At 38.6% G+C, this 14,145-nt stretch overlaps 1 protein-coding gene across 2 annotated transcripts in view; it reads right to left on the bottom strand.

Moving 5' to 3' along the window:
* Nucleotides 1–14,145, bottom strand: part of KHDRBS2 (KH RNA binding domain containing, signal transduction associated 2) — a 596,284-nt gene that overhangs the window by 146,139 nt on the left and 436,000 nt on the right. The window contains exon 8 of one of the 2 annotated variants that reach the window (XM_074988883.1): nt 12,425–12,472. The exons of the other annotated variant lie outside the window; for it this stretch is intronic. Within the exon in view, the coding sequence (XP_074844984.1) occupies nt 12,425–12,472 (48 nt within the window). The remainder of the gene's footprint in view (nt 1–12,424; nt 12,473–14,145) is intronic. 2 annotated transcript variants of the gene reach the window in all.

The following is a 14,145-nucleotide window of genomic DNA, read 5'->3' as shown; positions in this document are numbered from 1 at the left end:
AGGAGTTCCACAGGTTGACTGTACATTGTGTGCAGAAATAATTCATTTTGTTGGTTTTAAACCTGTTATCTATAATTTAATTTGAACACTAGTTCTTGTGTTATGGGAACAAGTGAATAACATTCCCTTATTTACTTGCTCCACACCAGTCGAGATTTATACAACTTTATCATATTTCCCCCTTACTTTCCTCTTTTCTAAGATGAAAAATCCCATTTTTATTAACGCAGCCATTCCATACCCCAAATCATTTTTGTTGCTTTCTCTGAAATTTTTCCAGTGCCAAGATAGCTGGTTTGAGATGAGGCAACCACATCTGCACATGGAATTCAAGATATGTGAATTCCATGGATTTATACAGAAGAAATAAGATATTCCCCATCTTATTCTCTATTCCTTTGTAAATGGTTCCTAAAATTCTGTTTGATTTTTTAACTCCCATGCACACTTAATGGATATTTTCAAAAGAAATATCCACAGTGACTCAAAGATCTCTCTCTTGAGTACTAACAACTAAATTAGTCTCCATTATTTTATAGGTAAAGTTGGGATGATGTTTTCCAATATGCATTACTTTGCATTTATCAACATTAAAATTCAGCTTCCATTTTATTGCCCGGTCAGCTAGTTTTGTGACATCCTTTTGAAGCTTTTCCCAGTCTGTTTTGGACTCACCTATCATGAGCAGTTTGGTATCATCTGCCAATTTTGCTACCTCTCTATCTACCCCTCTCTCAGATCATTGATGAATATGTTGAAAAGGATCAGTTCTAGTATAGACTCTTGAGTGAACCCTACTAGTTTTCTCTCTCCATTCTGAAAACTGACCAATTATTCCTATCTTTCGTTTCCTATCTTTTAACCAGTTTTCAGTCCATGAGAGAACCTTCCCTCTTACCTCATGTCAACTTATTTTGTTTAGCAGTCTTTGGTGTGGTAGCTTGTCAAAGGCTTTCTGGAAATCTAAGTACACTGTATCCACTGAATTCCCTTTGCCACATGGTTATTGATTCCTTTAAAGAATTTACTAGACTGGTGAGGCATGATTTCTCTTTACAGAAACCACATTGATATTCCCCTAACAGAATATGATCATCCAGGTGCTTGACATTTGGTTCTTTACTATATTTTCACCAATTTACCCAGTACATGAATTACACTTACTGGCCTGTAATTGCCAGGATCACCTCTAGAGTTCCTTTTAGAAATTGGCATCACGTTAGCTATCCTCTCATCATTTGGTATAGAAGACAATTTAAAGGATAAGTTACAAACCACAGTTAATAATTCTGCAATTTCACTTTTGATTTCTGTCAAACTTGTGACAGATGCCATCTGATCCTTTTATTTTATTACTGTTTAGTTTATCAATTTGTTCCAATTTGTCCTCTAACAGGACCTCAATCTGGGATAGTTCCTCAGATTCAACACTTTAAAATAAGGGCTCATATTTGGGAATCCCCAACACATCCTCAGTTGTGAAGTGTGAAGCAAAGAATTAATTTAAATTCTCTGCAACAACCTTATTGCCTTTGAGTGCTCCTTTAGCATCTTGATCATCCAGTGGTCCAACTGGTTGTTTAGAAATCTTCTGGTGGTGGTCACTTCATCTCAAAAATGTATTACAGAACCAGAAGTGGTTGAGAGAATGGAATAAAGAATAAAGGGATTTGAAACATTTTAACATGAACAGATTGAAAGAGACTAGGATTGCTACTTAGGAAAAGAAACAAACATAAGGAGATTTGATTAAAGTATATAATTAGTCTAGAGAAGAAAAATTAGGAACTTCTGTTCTCCTGCTCTGATAACATAAGAACAAGGTGACAATGAAATTAAAATGTGGGAAAGCCAAATCCAGTGAGAGGAAATATATATATATATATTGCACAATATGTAACAGAAGTAGGGAATCTATTGTTACAGGAAGTAATTGAGACCATAAACCTAATGAGGTTCACAAAAGAATTGGAAATGATTATGAAAATCAAGATTAACTCATTCTCATTATAAATATCAATAAAATGATGTGGAAGGGTTATTAAACCTCATTGTTACAGATACAGGGCTGCTTCCTGGTAAATATGGATTGGTACTCTAGACTGCTTTATGTATAAGATTTCTGAGGTGGGGTATTGGAATGTGAGATTGAGAAGGCAGTTTCCTGCCCTCACAGAGTCAGACTGCAAGTCATTAAAGCTGAATGATAACTGAGAATCATTGAAGAACACTTTACTACATGCCCCAAAAGCAGAACTGAGAAAGGTGGCACTGGTTGAAAAAAGATTTAGAAAGCTGCTATAAAATATATATAACAAACGAAAGGAAGAGGAACTTGATAGTAATGAATATATAACAGAAGCTAGGAATAAGGGGATTTTGATGTTTCCGGGACCCCTGTCTGGATGAGCCATGCAGAAGCGAAACACAGCAATTTCAAAGAGCTGCGACTGGCAGCATGCTAATGAGGCACTGAATACACATTTCAGCACCTCATTAGTAATTTTTGCCTCATTTTCATGGCCATTTTGAAGATTTGTGCAAGTGTAGACATAGCCCACAAGTTCTACAAGTTATAGGAGCTGTGTCTACAGTACAAAAATAATTTTGAAGTTGCTTACTTCGAATTAAGCAACTTAAAAATTGAGCATCTAAACACCCTTACTTCAAAGTTAAGCTCTAAAGTAGGGCACTACTCCATTCCCAGGAATGGCATACGTACTTTGAAGCTGGTGGGCTTCCTACTTCAAAGTAAAGTGAAATGTGTGTAGACTCTTGGATGGCTACTTCAAAGTTAACTTCAAAGCTAGTTTCTAGTGTAGATGCACTTGCAAGCAGGCTAGTGGGAATGTGGATACTAACAGCAACTGCTAGTTCAGGTAAGTATGCATTTTGCTGCTGCACAGGAGTCAAGACTGTGTATTGAAAGACTGGACTTTTTTTTCCTGAAGAAAATGAGAATGTGCTATATTGTGTCACAAGGAGAACTGCAATGGTGCTGAGTACTTTTGAAAATCTCTCTTTGTTTCTTCCAACACTGGGAATATGCATGTGCAAGCCCCTCTCAGCCAGGGCAGCATTTACTTTTATGATGAAGAGGACTTATTTGCACAAACATTCGCAATCATCCTTAGATGCATGTATGATAGATAGGCTTTAACCTCAGCCAGATGATGAGGAAGATTAATATTGCATTATCACAGGCAGAAAAAAAACTAAAAATAGCTCTCCAGCTCAGATATTCATTTTTAAAAAAGCCTCATTAAGACAAATAACTTTTGTGCAGTAGGGATAATACAGAAAATTTTATACAATCATTAATTCCTCCTTTCAGTAAAGCTGATAATTCGATCTTTGAGGGTATCATTCTATACTAACAGTCCTGAAAATCATTCATGCAGCATTCAAGGAAATATCATGTGAACTACCTGATTCCACATATAGCACTTCCTGCAAGATGCCTCACAGAAAGGCTACATGAGATTTTACATCAAAATGTAGGCTTCTTAAATGTCCCTAAAAATCATGGAAAATTACATTTGAGCTAGACAAGAAGACAGGATTAAAAAGTTTAAAAATAAACTTAAACATATCTTGAATACAAATACTTTCAGCAAGATTATTTTTGAGTAAATAGTGTCTTGCTCTCAACTTTATCACGATAGTAATAAGTTAAATAATTTTTAGCATTGTCTCTGAGCAATGTACATTAACTACAAAATGATATAAAAATAAAGATAAGCATCCCAATAAGCAGTCTAGAAAAGGAATCCTTTCATAAATAAACATTTACCAATTCTGCATATTCCAAACTTCATAATTAACCTTTATCTGAAGGCAGAAATGTAAGTGAAATGGAAATAAGTCATTTTTATTAATCAGAAAAGTGACCACACAAAGACATTTGGAATAAAGTAGCTAATAAGCCTTTATTCCACATAGAAATGAACATATTAAAAAGATCACTCACGATTAAAACAAATTTCTATAATGTATTTTCATACATTATATTCAACATAGAAAACCACAGACATTAGAAATTAATAGATCATTTCATGTATCAAATTCAAGTGTGGCACAACATGTGAATAATCTAATTTTTATATTTACCATAACTTTCAGAAGCACAACCCTGAGCTTTCTAAATTGTGTGGCAGTACTTACAATGTGACTAGGAGTAACAATTAGGGGAAAAAAAACCAATATTGCACCCAAGAGATCATGTTTGTATTTCCAGAGAAGTGTAGTTTTTTATTTTTTTAAAAGGACAATATTAAACAAATACTTGTGTGTAAAATTAAATGCTTATACATAGGCATAATTCCTGCTGACATAGTGGTATGTTTACCTGCATGATAACTTCAGTGACAGTGCAGAGGTCTAAAGTCTTAACTACATTCAGCGTACAGTTATGTTGCATTTGTTTAGTAGCATTAATCACAGGAGATCTTTGAGGAACTGCAGTGAAGTGTATTTCACAAATTGGCTTTTGTATGAAATATTTTAAGGTCAACAAGACCTCTCCTTAAAAAGGAAAATGAAATAAGAATAAGTCCTATTATGTAAACCTTCTTGTTTTATAATTGTTTATTAAGAAGGGGTAAATAGGATTTACGCTAATCCAGTTTTATATCAGTAATCCCATTTTACAGTAGTTTATTTCTTAACATTTGCTATGAACTTGTACAGTAATTTCAACATTTTACTGAGTTTATTAGACATTTATGTAACAGAATAGAAAGCAAGATTACGTAGATTAGGTGTCTTTCAAGATCTATAAAATTACAATTTGTATGGTCTTTACTTGACACCAGAATGAGTGATGACTATTTGACACAGACATGACAATTTGTTAGCACTGTTTGCTGGCCTGAGTAACACTTTTCCATTATCCACATTTTTCATCTTGGAGTCTTTTGAAAGTTTTGGCTTCTGATTAAATTCTAAAATGGGCAATTGCTACTACCTCCACATTTTTATATATCTGAAATAGTTTTGAGATGTTACCTCATCCTCTAATTTTGGAATACTGTTTTAATACTGTAGATTCCTTTCATCCTGTATATCCCCTTATTCAGAAAACTTTCTTATGGCTTGCACATCAATCAGTTAGATGCTAATTTGCATGACATTTGGTCTAAAGCAAACATACCACCCAAATACAAATTCAACTAGACCTCAGCACATACGGTGCTTTCATTAATCATTCCAGGTTCTTGGACAAGACAGCTATTAAGGTACAAACGTCTACTATAATGATTAGAACAGCATCAGGCATCTTGATATGAAAATTGAACTACATTCCTTCTAGAAAATATCTTGTTTTACATGTGATAATGCTGTGATAATCTTAGCAAATACCCTTCCTCATACAACTGGATGCACCATAGACCTAGTTTGCAAGGGAATTTTATATCCTTTTGAAGTGGGGAGGGGTAAATAAAATGACCCTACCTCAGGCATGCAAGAATTCTCTTCCCTGTACAAGATAAGGCATACATATAGACATTGTACCCTGCCCGCATGCCACCAAGACCTTTTCTTATATCTGTTTCTTCTTTATCCTCTGTATTTCATGCACACAGTAAGCTACTGAAGGTGCCACACTATGTAAGATTACCCCCTTCCTCTTGAAGTGAGGAGGCCTGATTCAATTCTGATCATAATCAGAAACAAATTGCTCGAAGTCTGAAACTGCATTGGTGGAGAACCAGTTCCTGTGAAATTCCATTGACTTCTTCAGAGTTATTCCTGACTCATACTAGTGTGAATCTGACATCAGAATCAGGCACAGAGTCTCATTTCTGCAGCTCTCCCAGTGCCTGCTATTCGAAAAAGTCTAAAATCTGCCTCCACGCTAATAACTTTGCAAGGCAGCATGTTTTAATACTTGCTTTCAATGTGATATGAACATGGCCTTTCATCCCATAATCTTAAATGAGGTTTTGCTGTCTGTCAGTCCGAGGCCTTGACAACCTTTTGATGCAGAATCCTGACAATCCCAAACTAAATAGTAGTGAGGCAGTACTTGGAGAGGTAAACACCAAGGAAAATTTAGGTGTGATGAAGAAAATGATGGTAATTCAGAGAATGGGACATTTTAAGTCAAAAGTGAAGCACTGTCCCAGAATAGTGGTTGGGAGCAATAGACTACTCTTTGTTCCTTCTGTTAGACTTTGGGACCCTGAACTGTAAGGTATTTATGTGCCTAAAGATTCAGGTAGGCACCCAAGTCCATCTAGACGTCTACCTGCATATTCAGACACCTAAAACCCTTTACAAATCTGCTGTTTTCTCATTAAAAAGCTCATATATTTTCTGCAACTATAGGGTTAGTGCTTTTGTTTATAGAAGAAAAGGTGCCAGAACTCAGCCCCAAGACTCACCTCCAACCCTCAAACTTAAATCCCTTGCAGCCCCAAACCACCCCCACTCCCACCCCCAGGCTTAACCACTCTGTACTGCAAACCTGCCCCACCCCTAAACCCAGGATTTCCTTGCCTTAGATGACAGCTCTGCATGCTGCCCACCTCCCCCAGCTGCTGAGGTATGAGGAGGTGGCCCAGAACTAGTGCCCACACCACCCGCCCTGCAGCGCAGGCAGAGGGTGTAGTCTGGGCAGAGGCAATGCTAGTGCTGGGTGCTGTGGGTGGGTGCTTCCAAGCTGGCAGCAGTAGCAGGGAAGTGGGGAGCAAACAGCTGGCAGAAGAGTGGCTGCCTTTTTTCCCCTTGTGGCTGTGGAGTTGAGCTGTTCTCCCCCGGCTGCTGCTGCTGCTGCTGCTGCTGCTGAGCACAGTGCCCAGAGTGGGCTGCAACACCTGGGCAGCACCAGCCAGGCAGGTGGGAGCAAGGCAGCAGCTGGAGGAGGACAAGGCCACCTGGGCTGGGAGTGGAGCAAGCGGCAGTGGGTGGAGTGGTGAGCTGGCTGCTTTCTTCCCCCATATCTCTGGCATGGTTGCGGGGGTGTGTGGGGGGGCAGCAGCTGGGGCAGATACACAATTCTAGCCATGGTAATTGTGTAACTAGAACTGACTTATTGGAAATTGACTTACCTGGCCATCTCTACTGAGGAAAGTCCCTTACTTCTTGCAATAGCGATGAGTACAGAGATCAACTGCCAACACGTGATAGGGATGTGCCAAATCAACCTATGAAATCAATCAAACCCTGGAAAATTGACCCTGGGCGAGTTGATCTTTTGGGTAATGTAGACATGGCCTTAGTCTTTAACTGCCAGAAGCTGGGACTGCACAAGAGTGGACAGATCACTCAGTAATTTGTTTTCTTTTCCGTTCATTCCCTTTGAACTACCTGGCGCTGCTCATTATCAGAACTCAGGATACTATGATAGATGGACCATTGATCTGACCCAATATGGTCACTCTTATTAATACAATCTGCCAGCTAGAAATGAGCTGGAAACATGTGACTAGTATTCACAGACCAAATACTAAGAAATCCAAGAATATGGATTTCTTTTGACAAACCTAAATCACAATGATGCTCTGTCAAGAAGCATATACCTATTCCAGAGAGCTAATCCAGAGATGTTGCCCCCTGAGAGGCCTGATGGACAGACAGGTTTTGGAAGCAGGACTCTATCCTTCTTAAAAATAAATTCAACCCTCACATCTTCCATGGAATACTTTGGAAAGAACTCCAAAACTGGGGCCTCAGACATCTACCTTCCCTGTCCCCAGCCCACTTATTATTTTTTGTTCCTTGCCCAAAAATATCCATGGGATTTCACCTGAGTAAGGGTCCAGGATTAGTTCCCTCCCTTTTATTTTTACATTATTGAAATATGAGCAGAATTTAAATTCTAGAAACACAGGTAACAACTTTGGAGATGAATTCTCACATTCTTACTCACGATGAATAAATAAGTTTCAGCAGGGTAATCAGTACCTATTTTCCTTATCTAATATTTAATACCTTACTGCATGTTGAACATCTCTCATCTGGAGCTCTCTCATCCAGCAAAATCCACAATCCAGCATGATTTTAATTAGCCAGACAACCACTTATCATGGTGTGGCCAAGTTTCCTGTGGTCCCATAAAGTTTGTTTACAGTCATGAGTACTTTCTCCCAGTGTTCCGTGATGTTATTTAGTTCTAATTTACCCCAAATGTCTTCTAACAGCCCAGTATGCAGTGGAAGTATTGGTCATGAGCTAGACAATATTGACCGCCTGTGATCTGGCAAATTTGCTCAAGGGTGCCAGACAAGAAAGGTTTAACTTGGAATATGTTCATCTCTGATTTTGCCCATGAGCTTCGATCAGCATCACTCGTGGTGTAAAATTTGATGCAAGGATGTCAGCATCTGGACCATAATTGTAAAATTACCAATAGTTAAAAACAAACAAACCTCTGTAGAATTACTGTCTTTGTTAACAACACACAATTTATTTTCTATATTGTTTGAGTTAGAATACTTTTATTTTTGACTTTAAGAAAATAAATATGTACTTTGATTTCAATCAAAAATTTTATGATACCACTATAAAACAGAAAAGACATGAGCAATGAGATAATCTTTGTGTAACAATTATTTATGTACTGATAAACGGACACTATTAGATATATTTAACAGATTCTTTTGGTCACTATCCAGTACTAATATACCTAGCCATACATTATATAGATACTGCAGAGGCACAAATTGTATAATGAATTATATCCTCTTAATTGGGACACGCAACTTGGCTTCATTCTATTTGCACTTATCTTTTCTAGCAATGCTATACTGCAGCCATTTCCTTTAGTTTGTTTTATTAAGAGAAATACACACACTAAAAATAACTGCTTCGGGATTAGTTTTCTTCTATTTACAGTGGTGCTGTCTTCTTCTATAAGCTTTTGGGTTTTCTTCATCATGCAATAAGTGTGGATCAAATGACAACATGAAGGTATTACAATAAACTGTTCTATGATATTAGTGTACCATCTAAAAACTAACACTCATGGGATGGTGCAGATTTAGAAGATTTTTCTCCATGTATAGAGTGCTATGGATGTAAATAATGCTTTGCAATATATCAACAAAAAGGAGGTCCTTAGTCCAAAGAAGTTACATCCATCTCATAGAAATAGGATACATATCACAACACAAAAAGCACAAGGAGTGGACAGACTGTGCAAGTGAGGAGTTTAATAAAGGAAGATAGGTTTTATAAAAGAATTTTTTTAAAAAGGATTTGAAATAAGGGAGGTTGGATATTTGATAAAAATCTTTAAAATTAATCCAGGGTAATTGTGGATAATAGACTTCCCAAAATACATTCCTTTTCTAGTTCATTTTGTTTTCTAAAGTGGTGGTCCAAATATATTTAAAACCCATCTGTTTTTCTCACCACTAGGGATTTCTACAGGAGATGCTCAGCTACAATTAATCAAACTGCACATGGGACCAGGTTGTCCACACAAATTATTGATTCAAATGCACTTTCCAATTGTCTTCAGTATTTAAAATAGATTTTCAGTGCATCTCTACTTATTAGTAAACTGAACTCCATTGCCTGGCATGTAAATATTAAAATTAATATTCATATGCTGTATGAACTCCCTTTAGCTAATAATAAAAGTATCAGATACGATGTTGATTTAAACAGAGCCACAGTCTCACAAAATTTTAATTTTTAAATATCCACATGGAATTTTTTTCCCCTACCAATTTTGAATTTTTGATTCTGTAAATATTTGTTTTTTAAAAATACAATGCACTACCACCACCAATTAAAAAAAACAAAAAACACTCAGAATAACTGATCCGGGAAAACACACCTAAGAGGAGATGTTTTCTATGCTTTTAGAATTATAAAACGCTCAATGCTTAAGAGGTTCATGGAGGGGGCACAGTGTGAGTGGCTAATCACCCAGTACCCTAAATCTTATGTACCAATCTGTATGTACCTCAAGAAGACTTTGGGATTTTAAGGTGCATTATTTTTTAATAACTGTTGAGAAAATGAAAAGCACAAAAATGAGTAAATTTTCCTAATTCATAAAACCTACAAATATATTTTTACAGTAATGTACTGGGAACACAGATACCATGCTATACCAAGTCCCCCTTTACACCACTCCATAAGCACACAAGGTATTTAAAACTACTATAAAGAGACAGTTGGGGTATCCCCTTACATAAGGTGATACCCATGTGTTGTAAAATATGCATCTGGGTGAAACAATTCCTCTTCAAATGCTCTCTGCTCTGTTGTCTTAGAGGTGTCTGATGCAAAATTGAAGCAGTATTTAAGTATCTGTCATGCCATGTCAATAAAACAAAATTTTGAATCTGTTTGCAAAGTAAGTGCATTTTTTTTTCCAATTGTAAAGATTATCGTGATGAGGAACCTTAAGCAGAACCCTAAGCAAAAACAGGGTATGTTCACATGATGGAGAAAAAATAGTCAAATTTAGGCTTTAGGCCGGAAAATATTTTAAGCCAGTATCAGGTGAGGGTTGACCTTGTGAGAGAGAGGGGACTCTCATGGCATTGTAGATACATCAAGAAATTTCAATTTCCAGCATCTGTGAAGGGACAAAATTGCAATTTAGTATTTCCCAGTATGCCACCCTAATTTCCTTTTGTAACAAGGTCACTAGCCGAGAGGGTGGAGGGAGTCAGTAAATGTGATGCATCCTGATTTTAGTAAGGCTTTTGACCCAATCCAACATAATGTTCTCAGAGGCGAACTAGGGAAATATCTAAATTAAATAAGTCCAAGGTAGTTGCACAACTAGTTCAAAGGCCATACTCAAAGAGTAGTTATTGGTGGTTTACGTCTGTCTGGGGACATGTATCTATTGGGCTTCCCAGGGGTCAGTCCTGGGAATCAAAATTTTCATTAAGGACTTTGACATGGAAGTTGAGAGTATGTTTATAATATTCATGGATGGCATCAAGCTGGGAGAGGTTGCAAACATTTTGTAAGACACGATTAGAATTCAAAAGAACCTTGACAAACTGGAGAACTGAATTCCACTTTCTTAAATTCAGATCAAGTAATAACTAGTGAACAGAACTTCACAGAGAAAGGAAAAGTCAAATGAAACACTACAAAATGGGGAATAACCAAAGTGACAGTTGTGTTAACAAAGATCTTGGGATTACAGGGGTTTACAAATTGAATGGGTCAACAGTATAATGCATCTGCAAAAAAGGCTAATATTATTCTGGGCTGTATTAACAGGAATGCTGAATGTAAGATGTGTGACTTTTCTCAGCACTGGTGAAGCCTCAGATGGACTACTGTGTCCATTTCTGGGCATCCCACACTTTGGGAAGGATGTGGGAAAACTGAAGAAAGTCCAGAGGATATCAACAAAAATTATAAAAAGTTTAGAAAACCTGAACTATGCAGAAAGATAAGAAAAAAACTTCTTTAGGGCATATTTAGATTTGCAAAAAGAAGAGAGTTGAATGTGATCATCATCATCATCATCATCCGTGGGCTCAGTGCCTTTTGGTGTCTGATGGCTCTCTCACTATTTCCTTCCGGGAATGTCATCGGGGCTCTGATAAAGAGACTGTGATCAAATATTTTCCATGTCCACCGAAAGTAGGACAAAAAGTAATGACCTTAATCTGCAGCAGTTGAGATTTAGGTTAGAAAGTTTTTTTTTCCCTACGACCATCACTACAAGGATAGTGATATTCTGAAGTAGGCTTCCGAGGGTAGTTGTGGTTTCTTCTGTAGCAATTAGAGGACCCGACAGTCAGGGTTGGTATATGGCTAAAGGCCTAGAGGAACAGTCAATGCCTAGCTAAAGCACGTCAAGTGTGAACAACATAGGGTTAAAGCAAAAACTGTGAACTAGGTAGATTCTGGTCACAGGAATTTGGCAGAGACAGGGCTGATCAGAATATTCCCAAAGTGCTATGCTCTCGGTGATACATATAAACATATTCCAGGAAGATAAAAGGACATTCTGCATAGTACCAAGACTCTCCCACAGATAAAGGCTTAGTACCAAGTATATTCTGACCCAAGTTCAGTACAGAGTTGCTACGACAGAATGATGGATATTGTTATTTTGATGGTACCACTATCTAACGAGTGGTTATCTAGTTACATCAAAGAGGTCAACTTACTACAATGAAGGGAATGTACCTAGGATACATAATGTACACATCACTTGTTTATACCTGTGCATAAAAGTGCATGTAATCAGGATTGTGTTGACTGACCAGGAGAACAGAATGGGGCACTCCTGTCTCCCGGAGGCATGTTCAGTCCATTCTCTGCACACATGTATTAGTGTAAAACTGCTGATGTCCAAATGGGGGCACACAGGCTACGTCTACACGTGAAGCCTACATCGAAGTAGCCTATTTCGATGTGGCGACATCGAAATAGGCTATTTCGATGAATAACGTCTACACGTCCTCCAGGGCTGGCAACGTCGATGTTCAACTTCGACGTTGCGGAGCACCACATCGAAATAGGCGCTGCGAGGGAATGTCTACACGCCACAGTAGCACACATCGAAATAAGGGTGCCAGGAACAGCTGCAGACAGGGTCACAGGGCGGACTCAACAGCCAGCCGCTCCCTTAAAGGGCCCCTCCCAGACACACTTGCACTAACCAGCACAAGATCCACAGAGCCGACAACGAGTTGCAGACCCTGTGCATGCAGCATGAATCCCCCGCTGCAGCAGCAGCAGCCAGAAGACCTGGGCTAAAGGCTGCTGCACATGGTGACCATAGAGCCCCGCACGGGCTGGAGAGACAGCGTCTCTCAACCCCCCAGCTGATGGCTGCCATGGAGGACCCCACAATTTCGACATTGCAGGACGCGGATCGTCTACACGGTCCCTACTTCGACGTTGAACGTCGAAGTAGGGCGCTATTCCGATCCCCTCATGAGGTTAGCGACTTCGACGTCTTGCCGCCTAACGTCGAAGTTAACTTCGAAATAGCGCCCGACGCGTGTAGCTGCGACGGGTGCTATTTCGAAGTTAGTGCCGCTACTTCGAAGTAGCGTGCACGTGTAGACACAGCCACAGAGAATTAAAACCCATGTGCCAATGACAATAAACCCGGTTCTATTTCCTTCATACCTCACTTGATTTGTGTCTCTTGGGGATTCCCAGATGTCTGTTGCATTGTCCAACTGCAGAAGCCAATGCAGCAGTCCACAGGGAGCACGCACATAGTCAAAAGTTAGCAACACAGCCTGGAGCAGATAAGATCCTTGAACACCACTGGTTATGATGCCATGCCTACACCTTCATCATTGGAGGCTTTTTAAAACTGGTAGGATAACACCTGCCAAGGACACTCTATATTAGTTGTTCTCAAACTGTGGGTCCGGACCCCATTTTCACAGGTTTGCCATGGCTGGTTTAGATTAGCTGTGGCCCATGGCCAAAACCTGAGCCTCACCATCTGGTGATCACTCTTTCAATCCGCTTTGAACTCTGGATGCAATCTTTTGACAGAACATTTGTCGGAAGACATCTTCTGACAGTAGCTTCTGTCAACAGACCACTGTAGTGTAGACATAGCCCAACTGTCAATATGTTGACTTTCTGTTTGTGTCTATACTCTTGACTTGATTTTTAACTGAGGTTATTTGATGTCTTTTTTCATGAGTTCTTATTTTTTACATAAATACAGTGACTCTTGATCTTGTAAAACAAACTAATACAAAACATGATTTAGTTTCATTACCAGCAGCATCTCAGAGCATATTTCCCAAAAGTCTACTACATCACAGTGCACATTACCTCAGTTGACAGCTACGGGGTTTTGTTTTATTAAAATGTTAAAATATCAGCAGTTTCTCTTTTAACCATAAAACACATTGTATATATGGTCAAAAACTGGCCTTTGCAGAAAATGTATTCATTTGGGCCTGGGGGTGGAGGATGGGAGGACAGACAGACACAATTTAACAGTTTTTTGATAGCACTCTTTTCCAGCAGTGGCCTTTCATTAACAAGCTAACAAAAATCCAAACTTTAAAACTCTCACTTCAAGGTGCAAAGACAATGTGCTCTTTGCAGCCTGAAACAGATTATGTGGCCACATGCCTGTAGAGGCTCCTGTACTGTGCGGCAGTTATATCATTACACCAAGGGGCAGGCCATATGTCAATTTCTGAATTCCTTTATTTGAAGGCCAGGAAGAAG

This window comes from Carettochelys insculpta, chromosome 3, assembly GCF_033958435.1.
Source record: "Carettochelys insculpta isolate YL-2023 chromosome 3, ASM3395843v1, whole genome shotgun sequence".
Classification (NCBI taxonomy): domain Eukaryota; kingdom Metazoa; phylum Chordata; order Testudines; family Carettochelyidae; genus Carettochelys; species Carettochelys insculpta.
This window is presented reverse-complemented; position numbering and strand designations above follow the sequence as displayed.